We start from the raw sequence: 18,161 nt of genomic DNA on the forward strand, positions 1-18,161 counted from the left end.
TTTCCCCCCTCTTCTTTTCCCTCCTTTTTATCATTATTCTGAACACTTTTTATATCACACAGGCTGACACAGTTTCAGGTAGGTGCAGCCCTGGTGACTATGTAGCTTCAAACACGACGCGTTCTCCCTCCTGGGAGAACTTTACTTGTATTAACTCACAGCCAGCCTGCCCTCTGACTTATACTAAGCCCTGCGAGGCGCTGCGGGGAGTCTTCCTGCGTGGGGGCGGCTCCGGGCGGTGAGTGGATGTGTTTGTTCGGGATTGTCCCTCCCGGTGTCCCCCTCGTGTCCCCTCCGTGTCCCCCCGCGGTGCCGCCGCCGGGGGGCGCTGTGGGCCCGCGCGGTCACGTGCCCGCGATGGCGCAGCAGTTCCGGGTCCTGCGGTGCTGCCGCTGCCGCCGCTTCCAAGTGCACCCGGTGGGGTGGGGATGGGATGGGATGGGATGGGGGCTGCACGTCCTGACCCCTCACTGACCCCTCACTGACCCCTCTGCGCCCTCGCAGGCCAAGCGCGGCGGGAAGTGGAGCTGCAGCGTGTGCGGGCAGCGGCAGGCCGTGCAGAAGGTGAGGGCAGCCCCTCAGCCCTCGCTGGCACCTCAGGGGTGCCCCCGGGGTTCCCTCGCCTCACCTGCTCCCTCCGCCCCGTGTCCGCTCATTCCCTGCAGGTTTACGGGCAGGGCTCCGGCCCGGACTGCAGGCACCACGTCCAGAAGTTAAACTTGCTGCAGGGAGAGGCAGAGGAAGCGCTTGGCTGGACATCTTGGTACAGTGTTTAATCTTTATCTGTGTATTTCTTTTAATATGCTGCAGCTGATGCACATACTCACACACGGGCTGCCTGTTACCCGGTCTGAGCTCACCGGAGGGTTTTCTGGCCTGTTGTGAACCCTAACCCAGGTTTGTCATCACCTCAAAGGAACAAGCTCTTTATTAGGTTAAGTGTCCCAGCATGTTTCTTTTTACAAGGACTTTTTTTCAGATAAGTTTGGTTGATTAGTAGCATGTGTTGGTCAGGCCTTTACATATCAATACATATGCAATAGGGTTTGGATTTGTTGTGTTGTTTTTTGGTTTTGTTTGGGTTTTGGTTTTATTTTTTTTTTAATTATTATTTGCTCTTTCTTATGTACTGTTTGATGACCTGACTGTGGAGATGTCCATTTTACAGATTACAGTCCTCATCAGATTACATCCTCAGAAAGAAAACATCCTCCACTCTACCTAACTGTTGGCATTTAGGGAGTTCACGCTGTGAATCTGTTGAGTAATCACTGCTGCTATTGATAAAAGACTTGTTTAGTGCAAAGATTTCTGTGTAATTCCTGCTGGGCTGGAAAATCTGAATAGCACCTTCCTGGTTATTTCATTCTTTAATCTCTTTATAAATCGTTTAATCTTGAACTGGTCTTGAACTGGTCCAGCTTCCTTTTTACTTGAGGTTATTTTCAGAAATCAATCAAAGGTAGTTACATAACTTAGTTGTGTGTACACAGTGCTTCAGGGTTAAGCTCGAGGAAGAAAACTCATTGTTTGTTCACTTTATCAAAGAAGGTTGCTATTTTTATTCTCAAAAAATCGTGAAGCTCAAAACACTGCGAAATAATTTCCCTTTTTGCTTGGTTTCTTGGGATATAATTAGTGAGTTCAAACTGTTGTCCCAAAGAAATGCTGTTATATCCCTAGTTATGCCCAATTAGAATTTGTCATTTTATGACTAGTGGCTTTAGATCAAAGTATTTGTGTAGAAAGAGTTACATACTAACCAGATTTTTTCAAGTATTTGTCAGTATATGTTGCAAGTTCTTCATTTGGCATCAGCTTTTATGTAGATCCTGGTTTTTCAGATGTGCCTCCTATACTGTGTCCCTATCCATGCTTTCTGTCCAATCCCTTGTGATATAACTGGGTGATTTGAAACCTGTGAATCAACAGACAAGAGTGTGTTCTAGAAACTGTAGTTTAAACCTCTCTTTTAGGTGTGTAGAAGACTCTGTAAATGACAGCAAAAACAGAGCAGCACAACGTGAGGACGGTTTGGTCCAGCAGGTAAAATCCCTTCAAAGCTGAGGTAAATACCAACCCATTCTGTCCCAGGTGAATCCAGTGAAACCAGTGATCCCTCTGTATGGTTCAGACAGCTGAAATGGTGATAGAATCAGAGAGGCTCCTGCAGAGGGAGGATGAGATGTACACAGAAACTCTGCTCCACTGGGAACTGAACCTGGGAACACGATACAGGGACGTGTCCTGAGCTGACTCACTTGAGGCATTCAGTGCACGTGTAACAATGCCAAAAATGAGAACCCCGTGTTTTGGTGTTTTCAGTAACTCTCCAATGTTGTAGGAGGGAAGTCAGACGTTAGAAGGGAGTCGCTGGAGTAAATATCTGGACCAGGAGAGCGAGGATCAGAAAGACGGGGAGGAGGAGGCAGCTCTAGCAAGGCAACAGTTCTGTTCCCAGAGGAAGAACACTGTGGGAGAACAAAGGTACAGAGAGAACTTTGTTTTGCAATTCCTGCCCCTCCATGGTGACACTTGTTTTGGAGGTGTGGGAGGCAGCTCATCTCTGAGAGCTGAACAAAATAGAGGTTGCAGTGTATGACCTGAGCTGAGCAGAGGTTTGGTGTTTGGGGATAAAACTTCTCTTATTGCTAAAGCCCTGCATTTTATGAACTTCTCTGGTGATCTGTGAAAGTGGAGCGAATGTGTCCTCTTTGTGAATGGTTTTCTTGCCCAGGAAACATCGGAAGAGTTTCCTCTCCAGTGATGTTCCAGAGCATGCAGAAGAAAATGGAGTTTTCCAGCCTGTCTACCAAGCCAAAAAGGTTAAAACCACTGAGGTATTTTAGCTGTAGAAGATGCTTCTGACCAGTAAAACAAAACAGTGTTCTCCTGACCTCTTTTGTGTCATCATAATTTTGAATTTTTATGAGTCTTTCTCTGCTCTTCTCTTTGAATGGCTGGGGAGAAGAAAATTGTGTTGGGGGTTTCTCTCTGAAAGGTTTCAGTCAGGCAAAGCCAATGCCGCCTTTAATGCTCCTGTGCAGCCTCACCCTGTGTGCTGGATTTATAACAAAGCCCTCTTCCTTCTTACAGCGCAAGAAATGCTTTGCAGCAGTGCCTGATGGGGATGGCAGAGATGCTGTTTCTGGAGGCAGCGTGGTTCCTGCTGTCTGTGAGGCTGCAATGCCTGAGGACAACACACAACCCCCAACCACCTGTGCCAGACCATCGAAGTGGGGGAAATTTCTCTCATCTTCTGACAACTCCAGTGAAAACGCTGCTGGGGTGACCTTGTCACTGTGGGGGAGCAGTGGAGGTTTGGGGCTGGACAGCACCACTGCAGCAGGTGCTGGTGGGGCCAGGAGATACTCAGAACAGGCTGGAGGAACTCAGCCTCAAGGTACAGGTTTTAAATTTAAAAAGTGTGTTGCCAGCACTGAGGGTCTGGCTATGAAATTGCCCAGCACCAGACACTCAGCTGAGGATGTGTCCAAAGAACCTCAGAGTCACATAGAAACTACTGCAGGAAGGTGCTGTTTGGATAATACCAGCAGGGCAAATACCCTTGTAAACTCTAACCCCCGGCCAAAGCTGAGCAACATTTCTTGTGAAAAACTCTTTTGCACAGGTGAGGAGTTTGATGATGATCTCTGAGAAGTTCAGACAGCTGTGGCATTGCTTTCTTGTCTCTATAATGTATGTCAAGCACTGAGGCAGAATTTTTAACTGAAGGTGGCTTCACTCTAAGCCATTATTAGAACTACACTATTAAAGTTGTTTACTTGCTTTATGGTTGTGTTTGGGGGGGAGGGACCATTGCTCTCAGGTTACAGTGTTGTCTAGCAACCTCAGCAGCTAAAATAGGAATGGAAGTAGGTCAGTTTCTGGGGAGAAAGCTCCCAGGCTTTAAGAACTTCTTGCCAGTACAATTAAATACTGTGATTAACTCCTCCTTACGAAATCACAGCTCTTTTCCCCTGTACTACAGCTTTGTTTAGATCTCCCCTAGCAACCCTTTCTTCCAGAGCTGCAGAGCCAGCAAAGAACTGGATTTCCTTTCCTTAGTGTAGCTCTAAGTGTGCAAACTATGTGCAAAAAGGCAGCCCTAGGCTGATTTCAGCCTACTCCCTACACTCTGTTAACTAAGTTACAGTACATAAAGCAATAAAGCTGTGATACTGAAACTCTCACAGACACATCACATGCAGTAGTATTTATTTAACCTTCATTCTACAAGCACGTAAGAACATGAGACAGAAACCCTTAGCAGGAAGAAAAGATGTACTGCAATGACTTTTGCTATATTGTCTTCTTTCAGTTAGAAAAGTGCTTTTTGTTACTACTACAAGTGAGGTGGCTGCTTGGAGTACTGGATGGCATCTAGTGCTGCCCCGATGTCGCAGTTCTTTGTCTGCAGGAGTCGAGTGAGCCATCCGCCCTCATCAGAGAAGCCCATGGAGAGCATCTGGGACAGGGACTCAATGAGGCGAGGGTCTGCTTCTGTGAAGAGAAAAATGGTTTAGAGTTCAACTAGTTCATGTAATTGGTAAAGCAGCCAAGGCTCTAATACCACACAGGAAGTGGGTGGCACAAATCCACAGTGAAATGCTCTCCTTTGTCCCTCAGGAGCGCCAACATTTGAGATAAATGATAACCAGAGCTAAGAAAACAATTGAATCAGGCTCAGCTGGCCTTGCTGTAGGACTCTGTGCTCTTGATCTCAGTTAAGGGGCCTTGGATAGTATTACTGGCTCCCATCAGAAAAACATGCCCTAAAGCCACGGGGAGTACTAGTCGTCCACATGCTGCATTAAAAGGCTCTCTTGAACAGTACACAGCAAGGACATGATTCAAGACAGCACCTTTGTCGTGTTGCTCAAATGGCACATTAGCCTAAAGTCAGAAGTCTTGTTAAGACTTAGCTGCCCACATTCAAGAGGAGAACCACCTGACTGTCTCTAACAGTGTGCAAGAGCTGCCAAACCTGCCAACAGTCAGGGACAGGTTTAGCTGTAACTAACACGACCTTGGTTCCTACCACCTCTAAAACAGATCTGCATTTTCAAGTGGAAGTTACTCTCAGCTATGAAACCTGCACCTTTCTCCTACCTGGTGGGAGGTGTGGGTAGAGAGCAGCTTCTCGCAGTCCTGTAGGCCCTGGCTGGGGAGGCTCCCGAGATACATCCAGGGAGCTGGGACCATCTGTGTCTGGCATTTGCAGAGACTGCAGCTCACCCGTGGAAGGATCCACTTCTTTGGATGATAAGTGGGTCCAGTCTTCCTCACCCCCTGATGAACTGCTGGACTCACTGTGTTCCTGAAATGAAAAAAAAAAAACCAAACAGGTCCAGGTGCTGCAGTGCTTTCCAGGCAGGATACATGCTCCTACTATCTGCCTTTAATATAAAGAACTACATGCACGAGACATCTCACCACCTTTGCCGTAAACCTGTAAAGGTGTTGTATATCCCTTAATCTTCTGTCATTTTAATATTCAATTCCACAGTGCATGCCAAGTGACTATCTTCCTTTTTAGCAAAGCCTCAGCCAGCACTATTAAATTAGTGTCATAGTTCTTGTACCTGGGAGTGGAAGGGGCCATCTTCCATTTGTGTGGGCACAGGATCTATCACCATGTCCTGTATCTGTTCTGCAACAACATTTACTTCTGTAGCAGAGTCTGTTTTATTCCAGTCTGGCTTGGTCTGACCATTCTGGGCTGGAGCACTGCTGTTTGCCTCACCACTGTTCTCTTGATTGGGAGCAGTGGGAGTCACTTTGCTTCTCTGTCCTCCATGTTCCACATCGATATCAACTTCAATACCTAGAAATGCATTTGAGAGGCAAAGTCGTAGAGCTTTTCCCAAAGCACAGTCCTAAATGAGCATGGGTCAGTCCTGCTCTACACTCTAAGGCTTCCGCAATGCTACAGTTTGCCATATAATGTAGTAATTAAAATGCAAAGCCTTCTTTAAATAAAGAATAGTTTTCTCTAAATAAAGAGTAGTTAAGCACCAAACAGTCATCTTGCTCTACACAGACAAGCCATATATTTAAAGGGCCAGGGCAGAATTGTATCTTATGTCCACATAAGCCAGGCAAAATCCAGAGTGACCACTGACTTACTGTTAGTGTTCCAGTGCTCACATGTTAATGAAGTCTTGCCTCATTTTCTACCAAGGGAGGGCTCTGAAAAGGCAGTGGCTGTTCTAAGCTTAGGCATTATTAGTACCAGGTGTAAACTAAGCCTTTGAGGCTTAGTAGGCATGAGGTAGTTCTAATACTAGTCACAACAGCTGACTGCTGCTCCTGTTAAACAGACCTTTAAGCCAGTCCCAGGGATTGACCTGGTAACAAACTGTAAGGCACTTACCCAAGGGGCTCAGAAAAGCTGCAACACTCTCCCCAACATTCTTTAGGAAGGTGACGTTGGGGTCCTGAGGCTGGTTGTTAGTAGAAGCTTCTAGAAAAACAATTTCTGTTAGCACACACAGAAGCTCAGAGGGAAAGAGCACCTACAGTCTGTGTGTCCCCATGACAGCTTTGTGCTCCTTCCTGTCACTCACATACACTGCACAACAAAGGCAATACAGAGACAAAAAGTAACTCTGAGCTACCTCTGGAACAGAAAGCCAACATTAGCATTGTTAAGGCTCATTAGCCATGCTGGAAGGCAGTGACATGCTTGACCTAACAGATTGGCTTGGTTTGGTTCAGTTCCAGATACTCTTAAAATGCATCCTCATCGACTGCATGGGCCCAAGCATGCCTTAAAGTAATCCCACTCTATGCTCAGAGGTGCTAATTATTTCAAGCAAATTATGTTAGTTCCCATGTCTATCTTCCCACCAGAGCTGCAGAACCTCAGCTAGCCTGGCTCCACCACCACACTGCTTACCAGGGCATCTCCTCTTACCTTCTGCAGCAGGTGCACTGGGGGCTGCAGTGGTGGCTTCGGCCTGCCCGGAGTTCTGGCATGGAGGTGCAGGCCCAGGATACCCCCAGCAGTGCATCCACGGGAAGGGTGGAACACCGTGCCGCATTTTACGGAGCCAGCGTCCTCGGGGAAACCACTGTGAAGGGCAACATTCGTGTCACACTGTCCACACCCCCAGATCCCGAGTAACTGGAACTCGTGGCTTAAATCTGAGGAATACCCCATTCATTAGTTCCCCTCCATAGATTTTGCTCACCTCAAATGGATTTAGCAGCGGACTTTGGAACATCACCATGTTGTGATCCTTGTGGATGCCTTTCCCCTCACAGGTGCTACACAGGTCGTAGTCTGGGCAGACACTGCACTTGAACCTGGTGCCCACCACGGGTCCCTCGCAGCCGTCACAGATGACGTTGGGGTGCACCATGTTGCGGGGGGGCTCCTGGCTGCACTGCGAGCGATGCTCCCGCTTGCAATCCTTTTTCTCTGTTAGGGAAAGGGAACTTTCCATCAAGAACAGGTTGCTATTTACAGGCTGGAAATCAGGCAGAGGAGGAAGCACAAACAGCCCCTGTCAGAGCAGTATTAACTTACTAGGTCAGTTTATTTTTACACTGGCTGCCAAACACAAGCTGAGGGCACAAGAGAGACCTTAAGCCAAGTGCAAAGGGGTTTCAAAAAGATACCTGGCCCCGAAACCAATCACTGCTTATCCTAAATATCTCTTGGCATGTTTATTTTAGATTAGTACTGCACAACCTTATCTGGTTTCTCATCCTACCTTCCCACTGCAGGAACAGAATGTGTCTGGAGAGGGAGTTAGGAAGGCGTATGCCAGGAGGCACAACATGAGAATGGGGACAACAGCCCCAGGCTGGTGTGACTCATTAGATAGGTTGCAGATAAAGCTTTGCAGGTATCCACCTGAACAAAACGGACTAGGGAGCTATCATGCGCTGAAAAAGCTGGAATTAAGGCTTCCTAACACATTGTTGTGACTATTTAAGATACCAATGCCAGCTCAGTGCACCCAGGGAGCCGGGATGACAACAGCAGCTCGCACTGGACCAGCTGACAGGGCTGGGAGGAAACTTGTGATCTGCTTACCCCCCACCCCCAGCAGGGAGGATTCATATTCTGTCATACTGCTCTGCCCTTTATTTACCCTCCCTCGGCAAGGCCGCAGCTCCCACCAGGCCCTCGAGGACAAGGGGAAGGGCCAGGGCTGGCTGCTCTCACTTCGGGAGCCCTGCCAGCCCAGCGCACAGCCCGAGCCCCGCGGTGCCCTACCTTTGATGTACACACGGAACACGCCATCCCGCACGTAGGGCATCGCCAGCTCCAGCTCTTCGTCGGAGGAAAAGGCGATCAGATCCCCTTCTTCATCTGGGAAGGGCGAAGCACAGGGTGAGTGGCAGAGTCGGGGGTCACGGCGCGGGGGCAGCGAGGCAGCAGCGCCCCGACACCCCCACCCCCGGGACACCCTCCCGGGGCCCGTCCCGCAGCGCAGCCCCCCTGCCCGCTCACCCTTGTAGTGCATGCGGAAGGCGGGCGGCGGCCCGGCCCGCAGCAGCCCCTGGAAGAGCTCGGCGACGCGGTCGTAGATGGCGCGGTAGCGGGCGGGCGGCGGCAGCGAGAAGCGGCGGATCTCGCGGGTCGCTTCCTCCTTGCCCAGCAGGTAGGCTTTCACCGTCAGCGCCGCCATGGCTGTGGCGCAGCAGGAATTGCCGTAGGGAGCCGGGACAGACGTCCAAGGCGGAGCGGCAAGGGCGGGCTGCGAAAGCGGCTGCGGGCGCCGCCATTTTATACTGCCGGCGCCGGCAGATCACGCCCCCTCGAGGCCACGCCCCCACGAGAGCGTATGATACGTTTGTCCAGGCTCCGCCCTTTTGTGTTCAGGCTCCGCCCCTTCTGGTCCAGGCTCCGCCCCCCGGTCCGGCTCTCCGCCGTCCCGGTCCGGTCCCGCCTCCCGTCTCTCGCCATCCCGGCTTCGTTCTCCCCAAGAGGAAGGGGAAGGAGCTCAAGGCGCGTTTCCTGCGGCCGGGAAATCCTGTGGATACGTGCAAATGCCCGTGTCTGCTCCCTGCCCTGCTCAGCCCCCTGGGAGTAGCGCCTGTGCCCGGGTTTGGGCGCGGAGAGACAGTGCCAGGCAGGTTGTGGGGCACGGGGTTATTTTGGTAACCAAAGCACCAGTGGGGACTGAGTGTGGCATGGGGACCTTCTGGGTGGCCGATGGCCGCTGAGACCCACTGGTGGGGAAACACAACCGTCCATGTGCCCATCATGGGGCAGAACTGGGCTGGACTGGTCCCAGTCACCGCTTGAACATTGCCCACCAGGATGTACCGGGGCACGTGCTATCACAGCTCTTGGCCATCCCCGTCCTGCTTGTCCCTTCCATCACAGCAGACTGGGCCAGCCCAGCCAGGGGACAGCGCTGGGGAGCCACGCGCCCGCCCCGCTCGTGCCGGGGCAGCAGCACCCGCTGGAGGGTTTGCATGCCCAGCATGACAGGAATAAATAACTCTTCCCTGAACCCCCGTGTTTCGGAAGGGAGGTCTAAAAATAAAGACACTGGTGTAAACACAACTGACATTAAGGAGGGTGTGCTGGGGCCTTTCCAAGCTGGTTGGCAGCAGCATTTTTTTGCAGATCAGATACAGTTGACAGGCCTCTTAATCCGGCCACAGGAGAGTTCAGCTGGCAGAACACACAGCCTGTTCTGTCCAAGCATAATTAAATAAAGATGGATCAATGATTATTAGGTTCCTTGTTGGTGTTAATTTCCTCTCACCCAAGGCCCTGACCATTCTGACTCTTGGTGTTGTATTTCTTAGTTTAAGATAACAAGAATTTAGGAGAAACTGTGTCATGATTTATCATCTTCTGTAATCAAGAGAAGCATACATTTTAATTTCCACAATGAGGAGGTAGTTTATTTCTTGAACTTACGTATATATGTTAACTTGGCCTTTCATGTAGAGATGTTTGTGGCAGATGTGTGGCAATGTTGAAATTGCAACACCTTTCTGGAAAATAATATTTACAGTAGAAAAGGTTGCCCCTTTTAACCTGAAGATTTTTCTAGAAATTTCAATTTCTAGGTATGACACGGCTAATTTTCCACCATGAAGTAGCAAGTTAAAGTTTAAACATCAGCAGACTCAGGTGTAAGCCTGGATGATGCTGCTTAGGAAATGATTCAGCAGCTTTTACAGCATGGGATATTGAAAAGTTTGGGCAGGCAGCAAAGCCGTGTTACACTCATTTTTCCTTTTGCCTATTTGTTGTGTGTATCCTTATGTCTGAAAATGCTGGTGAAAGTTGATGGCTTGACATTGTTGTATTATATTTTTTTCTCCATAAAATCAGAAGCAGGACTAGTGGTAGAAGGACATGCAGTACAGGACATGCTGCTGACAGTGTTGCATCTGCCTCACCAAGCAGCACCTCCAGCATGTCTGTCTCATGTTCTATTTCTGAGGACCCCAAGGGCCGCTTTTGGTCTCATTTATAGAGCCAGAGACTTGCATTTTCAGATCCAGCCCCAGCATATTCATTCCTTAAGCTCCAAGTTGGTGCAGCACCAGTTCCTATTCCCTTCTCCATCCCTGCCTGGGTGTTTGAGGCACAGAGGGTTGTTCTCAAGTTGCTGGGTCTTTTCCACTCAGTTCTCTTTCCAGGTAAATTGATTAATGCATTTATAATTACCAAGCACTTCACCAGAGTAAAAACAGAAATCTGTTTTCCTCTGTGTCAGCTTTCATCCCACTGTCAAATATTGAAGGGTCTAAATGCCAGGGGGAAATTCCCTTCTCCTGGTGGTACTTGCTGAGTCACGCTCAGCTCTCTGGGTGTGACATCATGCACTTTTACAAAACATAAGGAAAACAGGCTTTCACCAGCCTGTGTTAGCTTACCTCACTGATCACGGGACAGGGGTGACTCACTGAGTGCCTGCTCCTCCTCCTTGAGGCTGGGGATTTCCTCCCAGCCAGCCCTTCTCCAGCACAGACCTCAGACCTCACTCTGTCCCATTGTCCCCAGCCCTGGGATGTGCCTCCGGGAGGTTTCTCAGCCCCCTGGAGAAGCCATATGAGGAGCTGGGCTGTATTCCCACAGAGGTTCTCTTGAGAAGTGTCTCCCTGGTGGATGTGGATTTTTTGATTCTCAGCATGAAGCATAGGCTGTGTGGATATTTTTTTAAGGTTCCTTAGGAATCCCATAGCAGCACAGCAACCTCTGCCCAAAAAGTAGCTTGTCCTAGCTGCTGAGCAACCAGCTTCACAGATGAATGTAGCAAAGGAACAGCAAAGAGGATGGGGGGGGGGGAGAGGGGGGGAAAAAGCTGTTTGAGTTCAAAAATTCGAGTTAGAAAGGAAAGACTCAAAAAGGAGCAATTAGCATCACTGAAGTGCTCAGCTTTCTCTCTACACCCACTTTCTGCTGGGAAATGTTTAAAAATATTTGGTGAGATTTTTGCTCCGAGGGCACCACCACCAGAAATACTCCTTATGTGCAGACTTCGCATGTTCACAGTAAAGACTTAGAGACATGAAGGGGCGGAGGGGGCGGGGGGTGTCCAATCTTTTCCTTGCTTGCAAACCACAACAGACGCTGAGGATGATATTCCAGAGGAAATATTTCCTCAGATCATTGCTCCAGCCTGAGGCTCCCATCGCTGTCCCGGCACTCCCGGTGAGGAGGGGCGGGTTTGGCCCCCGGGTACCCCCTGGCTTTGGCAGGACGGTGTGTGGTGCCGGAGGGACGGTGCAGAGCCACAGTGGGAAGGTCTGGGTGCCACGATCCCACCCGCTCTTTCCAGAGGCTTCTGGAGAGGTGCAGGATCCTCTGGATGTGTCGGGTGAGAGGTGGGTGACTCAGCCCCGTCCCATGACAACTTCCCTCCTCCCTGTTCTCTGCCTCGGAAGCAGAAGCCTTCCTTCCTCACCAGCACAGGCAGAGCAGGGTGTTTTTTGCTGTCTCATTTTTGAGGTTGATCTTTCCTGAAGGTTAGCTCTAGCATGTCAGATGTTTACACAGCCTCAGCAGCATTTCTCATTTCTGTGGTATGAAACTTTTAAGGGGAGAAAACTCTGGGACAGTTTTTTCACAGAAACCGAGGAGCAGATTGGGAGAACGGGTGGAGAGCAAGCACAAGGTACAAGCACACTATGGGTGTCATGCAATTCCATAAGGATTTCATGCTTCTGAAGGTGAGAAAGAACTTTTTGCAACCTACACAAATTGCTTGGGGTGAGTGTTGCTTTGAGAACCTGACTTGTAGCTTTTGCCCTGAATTAAAGCATCAACATGTCAACACATTGAAAGTAAAGCACCCTGTTGTCATCTTCATCTCCTGTGGCTATGGAGAATTTGAAAACATTTGTACTGCATTGAAACAAGCCCTATTGATGTTTAAACACAGCCATCTATAAAACTCATACAAAATAAAAATGTTTTGGTTTATGAGAGAAACAGAAAGTGCTTCTTGTTTAAAGCGGCCTGGGAAGCACCAAGGCTGACCCACTCACAGATGGGTCAAACTTTCTTCTCTTTGGAGAACTAGATAAAATCAAATATAAATCTGGATTACATTTTCTACCTAGACCTAATGAATGTTTTCTCTTTCTAATCTTTGTGATGGCCTCAGGACCTGTGGATTACTATGGAAGTGCTTCCCGTGGAAGGCCCTCATTTCTGCAGCACATTCAGTGTTGCCAACATCAACAGTTCAAAGATCATGAGATCACCTAAAAAAACCGTCTTCTCTCTCTTTATTTGCTGCTGGGGTTTTGGGTCTCTGCAGTTCATATTTTAATCTTTGCTCTGCAAAAGGGCCAAAGCTCAAAACTTGCTTGTTAAAAGTAGAATAAAAGCCAAAACCGGGATAATAGGGAGGGACTTCAAGAATAAAAGGGACCTTTGCAGATCTGAGAAAAAAATGGCAAGTGATGCAATTTTGCTTAGTCTCTCATTTTGTCCAAGAGAACCCAAGGTTTTTTTCATGAGAGGGTGGTATAAAGCTCATTAATTTCTACAGACTTTTATGAAGACAAAGTATTACAGCAGAAATTAGATTAAACTTTATCCTTGGGAAAGAGTCTAATTAATTGTCTTGGAGAAATTATTAATGTTCCTCTGTTCTCTTCCACTGCAGGCACACCACATATCCCGAGTGGAAAGAGCATTTTGCACCTCTGAAAAATAAACAGCCAACATCTAATGCACTATAACGTTATGTGTTCTTTCTACAAACCCTGTGACTGCAGCAGGATTTCACATGCCTTTCCCACCAGCGGCTCTTACTTGTCTGCCACCTCTGGGTGGGGGTTTGCCATTAGTTCCTGCGAACCCGCTCTTGGTTTAATCTGGGTTTAACGCGTGGGTTCAAGGCGAGAACGCAGCGGGTTGGGTGGGACAGAGCTGCTGGGCTGCTGCTCTTTGCTGTAATGTGCAAGTGCTGTTGCTGCTGTGGTGGAGGCTCCACCTGCAGCCGAGGAGCGAGTGGTGGTGGCTGTGCTGGGCTGAGGCTGAGCCTGGGGCGTGGGCACTCACCAGGGAGCAGGATAACTGCTCCAGGGCTCGGCTGTCCCACTGCTGGCTCGTGTTCTCATGGGGACGGTCGCTTGGGCAATGCCTCGCAAAACCCAGGTTAGGAAGCACAGGTCCAGCCCCCCTCGGTTTTTTCAATATTCCCAAGAGTGTTTCTCAGTGCATTTCCCTTCTCAGGGATGGGCTCGGTGTGAGCAGCTCTGTGCTGGGACCCTGCAGCTCCTCACTGGCTTCTGGCAGGGGAGGGAGGTAGGAACTTTTGGTGCCGTCCAAAGGGCTCCCTCTGCCGATTTCCTTACAGGATTTTCTAACCACCAGGAGAGGCCATTTCAAGATTTGAAAAACGTAGTTTATTTTATGAACTGGACAAGATTCTAAGGATGCAGTTAGACAAGATCATCTCCTGCAGAAATGGGCAACCTGTGCTTTTCCTGATGCACTTGTGTAGTTCTCAAAGGCACGTGTGTCACCCAGAGCATCTCGAGGCAGCCCCTGCACCCACCCCTCCCGGTGCTGAGCTCCCTTCACCCCTCACCTTTACAGAAGGAAATAGAGCAGAGGCCTGAGCACCCCTTTGCAGGATTTCCCTGTTTCAGAAGAATTCCCGTGTCTGCTGGAGTGTTACTGGGAGGAGATGTGCCCACAGAGCACAGCTGGCTCCCAGCTCATCCCTGCCTGCCACCTGGGACAACTCCTGGGCTGTATCTGAGCATTGCCGAGTGCCTGCATCGCTGCTCCTGCCTCTGGTACGGGCAGAGCTTTGCTGTACATTGCACCCTGATTGATCCAAACATCTCAAACAACAGACTTTGATCACTGGGAGACAGTCCTACAATATTTACACGTCTGAGAAATATTTACTCGCTAGCAGAGCTCTGGGGAACTGAAGATGACAACTTTCACTGGAGGAATTATGTACCCATGTACAGGGCACACGAGCTGCCTGACCTCACGCACAACCAAAGATACAAGTTCAGATGATGGAGGCACGTAAATGCTTGTGGAGCCTGACCTCACTGTACAGCCCCTCCTGGTCTGTAATGAAATAAGCTGGACCCATTAACAGAAGAAAACAGAAGCAAAATAATTTTTTAATCTGATTTCTTCTGTCTTTCACCCAGGCAAGCAGCTTGAGGTCATAACCCCTGAATGCCAGGTCCTTTGGAAGAGGGATGATGTCCTTCCAGGCAGCAGATTCCATTTGTGGTATTAATCTGGCATTGATTTTCTCTCAATAAACATGAGATGCTGTTTCCTTAACCAAGATGAAATTCTTCTGCCGGAATGGCAGCGAGGGTACACTGCTGCTGCCCCCTGACCTTGTCCTGCACACCCCCCACAGTGCCCCAGCTGTGCACACCCCATGGGGACACCTCTCTATGCATCGATAGGGATGAGCCCAGGATACAGGTATGTAAGTTATATGTGTAACACAAGAATGTGCACTTGTGCACACATGCATATGTGTGTACACACACAGTCACATACAGACACACACACACACACATACACAGACACTCTCACACACATTTACACAAGGACACACACACACTCACAGACACACACAGTCACATACGCAATCACAATCACTCATACAACACACTCACAATCTCACACACACGTTCACACATGGACTCTCGTACAGACACTCACAATCTCACACTCACCCACTCACACTCACGCTCTCATACTCACATGCAATCTCACACACACACACTCACTCTCACACATTCTCACACACTCTCACATTCACACACAGTCTCATACTTACAATCTCACACACACGCACACTTTCACACACACACACACACACACACACACACACACACTCAGACACACACAATCTCACACACTCATACTCACTCACACACACACATAATCTCACACACACACACTCTCACACGCAGTCTCACATACACACTCACTCTCACAATCTCACACAGACACACACACACACACATTCACACACATACACTCTCACACTCACACACACTCACTCTCACACTCACACACTCACAATCTCGCAATCTCACACTCACACTCTCCCTCTCCCCCCGCCCCGCCGCACACCCGCACTCTCCCGCACGGGGGCGCCCTCCGCCCGCTGCCGCCCCGCCCATCGGCCACGCCCATCGGCCACGCCCCTTTGCCCCCGCCCTCGGCCCCGCCCCGCCCCGCCCGCCCGCCCGGCGGGCCCGGCGCGGGCGCTGCGAGCGGGCGGTGCGGGCGGTGAGCCCCGCTCCGCTCCCGCGCCGCTCCCGCGCCGCTCCGCCGGGGCCCCCGGGGCCGCCGAGCCCGCGCCGCGCCCGGGACATGCGGCCGCCCCCGCCGGCGAGGAGGCGATGAGGCTCCGCAGCGGCACGGCGCTCACGCTGCTGCTCGGCTGCCTGTGCGCGCTGCTCTCGCTCTCCTGGTACGGCGCCTTCGGCGGGCACAAAGGTAAGGGGGGCTCGGCCGCCTCCGCGGGGGCCCGGCCGCCGCCCCGCGGCCGGCGAGGGTGTGCGGGGGCTCCGCGAGCCGCGCCCGGGGGTTCGGTGGGATCCAGACCCGCTGAGCATCCGGCGGGAGCTGGGGGATCCCGGCGGGCAGGATCCTGCCGGAGCCCCAGGGATGCGGACCTGGCGGGATGCTGTGCGCCTCTGGCCCCGCGGCACCCCCTGGTCCCCGTGGGACCGTGACCCGTGGGACTCCCGGGGCGGCGTGCCCGCACCCCTGCCCGTGTCCAGCTGGGCGGGAGGTGCCCTGGACGGGGGTCCTCGCTCGTCCCCCCGGTGCGCTCTGGCCTGGGGTGCCCATGGATGGTCGAGGAGCCGCGGGGTGATAAGGGCTGTCGTCCAGGTCGGAGTGTGCTGGGCTTGGCTTTGGCGATGCTCTTCTTCACGCTCCCATGTTTATGGCCGAAACCTCCATGGGCGATGGAACCCAGGGGGGTTAAATCTCTGTGGAAAGGTAGTGATGCCAGCAAGTGGGGCAAGCCCTGGGATGGTGGGGGTTCTCTGGGCAAACTGGAAGTGAGGGGAGATCTGAGTAGCCCTGCCATCACTGCACAGGGCTCCTGTGGCTCGATGCCGAGTCCAGTAACTTCAGTGGATGTGGGACAGGTGTGAGGGCTGCAGCTTCAGCACTCAAATATTGGTGCTGGCTTTGCACCGAGTAGGTGACTGCAGAGCAGGGGTGCAGGACCCCATCCCACCGAGGCTGGGAGGAATCCCAAGCAGGTATCACCAGATGCTCGCTGCTGGTTTTTCCTGACAACATAATAGTTGCTTTTCCCCACCCGGTTTCTCACTCAAGCAGTGCACCAGACTTATCCTGGCCTGGAGGACAGTTCTCACAGTTGCTTCTGAATTGTGTATCTGTCCTGTGTATGGGTGTGCAACCTCTCACAGCCGTGGTAATTGCTCAGCTCTTCCATTTCCTGCACTTTGAAAGGTCATTAAAGTGCATGGTCTAACCAACCATCCCTTGACTCTCACTTCCCACTTGCCATATAAACATCTCTCTCTGCTACAGGTGAGAAGCAGCTTTTGCTGAGTGTAAGCCGTGACTTGGTGGTTTTGCAATCCCATGGCACACCGTGCAGCTTGTGCATAGTGCAAAGCCAGCATCAGGGCTGGGGCAGCTCTGGGGGAAGGCTTTTTGGCTCTGATGGGCAGGATGACACGAGCCCATCCAGCCCATCCAGCCAGGGCAACAGGGCAGGAGAGCTTGGGATGTGCCATTTCATCCTGGCAGCTTCAGGAGTCGGATGGGTGGCAGCTTGGACTCCCATGCCTCATTTGTCACTGAAGGGCTCTCCTGTCGTGCTGCTAACATGGTTTAAATCCCACCAGAACTGCCTCCCACAGAGGTTTCAGTGACAGGCAATGCAGGGATGCTGTCAGGGTACTGGTGGATTGGTTTGCTTCTGCTGGTGGGATTTTTAAGTGGCCAAAATGTTTGCACATCCCGGTGTTGGTGTGTGCCCTTTCAGCCGGAAATGCTGGACCATGGTGGTCGTGCAAAGGCAGGGGAGCACTCTGAGAGCTGCTCTGTGGTTACCAGTGAGCAGTGGCTCTGCTCAGAGCTTCCTCCCATAAACAAAGTGAAAGCAGTGTGCAGTGCTGTGTGGGCTTCGAGCAGTCCCTCCAGGTGGCCAACCCCACTGGGCAGTCTGTCCTCCTTTGACTCACCTGTATTTTTTAACAAATAGCTTTTCCCTGCTGCTCATGCAAGTGCTAAAATAGCAACCTGGGGTACCACTGTCCCTGTCCTTCTCGGGAGGACCGTCCCTGGGGTGTTTCCCTCTGACAACAACACAGTCAGTTGCACACCGGGATCGCTACAACAGGTCACAGATGACACCGGTCGGGCTGTGTCAGCACAGCAGGTTTCCGGCTGTTATGGTCATTTACGTATCAGGCCGTTATTCAATACAGAGCTGGAGGAGACCTTGGGAGGTCATTCAATCCATCTCCTGCCCTACCCACGATCGCTGATAACCAACCCCTTCCTGACAGATGTTTGTCGTATTCATTCTTAAAAAGCTCCGATGACAGAAACGCTCTAAGCTCCCCGGACAATCTGTTTGACATTTAGCAGCCCTGATATTGGATTTTTCTTATGACCTGAGCAAAAATGTCTTTTTCTTCAGTTTAGTTTTATGATTGCTCTTCTTTTTTCCATT

The 18,161-nt window shown here is 50.8% G+C and overlaps 3 protein-coding genes across 6 annotated transcripts in view; 2 read left to right on the forward strand and 1 right to left on the reverse strand.

Moving 5' to 3' along the window:
- The first annotated feature begins 339 nt into the window (after window positions 1-339).
- Window positions 340-4,193, forward strand: MRNIP (MRN complex interacting protein). 2 transcript variants are annotated; one of them, XM_032703098.1, is made up of 7 exons: window positions 340-417; window positions 505-564; window positions 666-763; window positions 1,977-2,046; window positions 2,345-2,487; window positions 2,738-2,840; window positions 3,097-4,193. In XM_032703098.1, the coding sequence occupies exons 1-7, from the start codon at window positions 358-360 to the stop codon at window positions 3,655-3,657; spliced, it is 1,095 nt and encodes a 364-aa protein (XP_032558989.1). In that variant the 5' UTR covers window positions 340-357; the 3' UTR covers window positions 3,658-4,193. The 2 variants fall into 2 exon arrangements, with proteins under 2 accessions (XP_032558989.1, XP_032558990.1); XM_032703099.1 differs by having other exon boundaries at window positions 2,738-2,825.
- Window positions 4,194-8,744, reverse strand: SQSTM1 (sequestosome 1). Of its 3 annotated transcripts, none has more exons than XM_032703095.1 (8): window positions 8,468-8,744; window positions 8,231-8,326; window positions 7,197-7,426; window positions 6,920-7,076; window positions 6,377-6,466; window positions 5,586-5,827; window positions 5,113-5,320; window positions 4,194-4,503 (listed from the first exon to the last, which is right to left on the reverse strand). In XM_032703095.1, exons 1-8 carry the CDS (start codon window positions 8,643-8,645, stop codon window positions 4,346-4,348), a joined length of 1,359 nt encoding a protein of 452 aa, XP_032558986.1. In that variant the 5' UTR covers window positions 8,646-8,744; the 3' UTR covers window positions 4,194-4,345. The 3 variants fall into 3 exon arrangements, with proteins under 3 accessions (XP_032558986.1, XP_032558987.1, XP_032558988.1); XM_032703096.1 differs by having other exon boundaries at window positions 6,377-6,463; window positions 8,468-8,724; XM_032703097.1 differs by lacking the exon at window positions 6,377-6,466 and having other exon boundaries at window positions 8,468-8,724.
- Window positions 8,745-15,807: 7,063 nt separating this feature from the next.
- Window positions 15,808-18,161, forward strand: part of MGAT4B (alpha-1,3-mannosyl-glycoprotein 4-beta-N-acetylglucosaminyltransferase B) — a 51,565-nt gene continuing 49,211 nt past the window's right edge. Inside the window, exon 1 of the mRNA XM_032703105.1 lies at window positions 15,808-15,934. Within this exon, the coding sequence (XP_032558996.1) occupies window positions 15,838-15,934 (97 nt within the window). The 5' untranslated portion in view covers window positions 15,808-15,837. The remainder of the gene's footprint in view (window positions 15,935-18,161) is intronic.

Source organism: Chiroxiphia lanceolata, chromosome 15 (genome assembly GCF_009829145.1).
Source record: "Chiroxiphia lanceolata isolate bChiLan1 chromosome 15, bChiLan1.pri, whole genome shotgun sequence".
In the NCBI taxonomy this organism is placed as follows: Eukaryota; Metazoa; Chordata; class Aves; order Passeriformes; family Pipridae; genus Chiroxiphia; species Chiroxiphia lanceolata.

Bases quoted from the DNA above. Each gene is read 5' to 3' on its own strand.
- MRNIP (XM_032703098.1), top strand. From the start codon at position 358: ATGGCGCAGCAGTTCCGGGTCCTGCGGTGCTGCCGCTGCCGCCGCTTC. The intron at 2,047-2,344 runs GTAAAATCCCTT...CCAATGTTGTAG, and splicing joins AGGACGGTTTGGTCCAGCAG to GAGGGAAGTCAGACGTTAGA. The intron at 2,488-2,737 runs GTACAGAGAGAA...TTTCTTGCCCAG, and splicing joins AACACTGTGGGAGAACAAAG to GAAACATCGGAAGAGTTTCC.
- SQSTM1 (XM_032703095.1), bottom strand. From the start codon at position 8,645: ATGGCGGCGCTGACGGTGAAAGCCTACCTGCTGGGCAAGGAGGAAGCG. The intron at 7,427-8,230 runs GTAGGGCACCGC...TTTCCCTAACAG, and splicing joins GTTCCGTGTGTACATCAAAG to AGAAAAAGGATTGCAAGCGG. The intron at 5,321-5,585 runs GTACAAGAACTA...TTTTCATTTCAG, and splicing joins ATGGCCCCTTCCACTCCCAG to GAACACAGTGAGTCCAGCAG.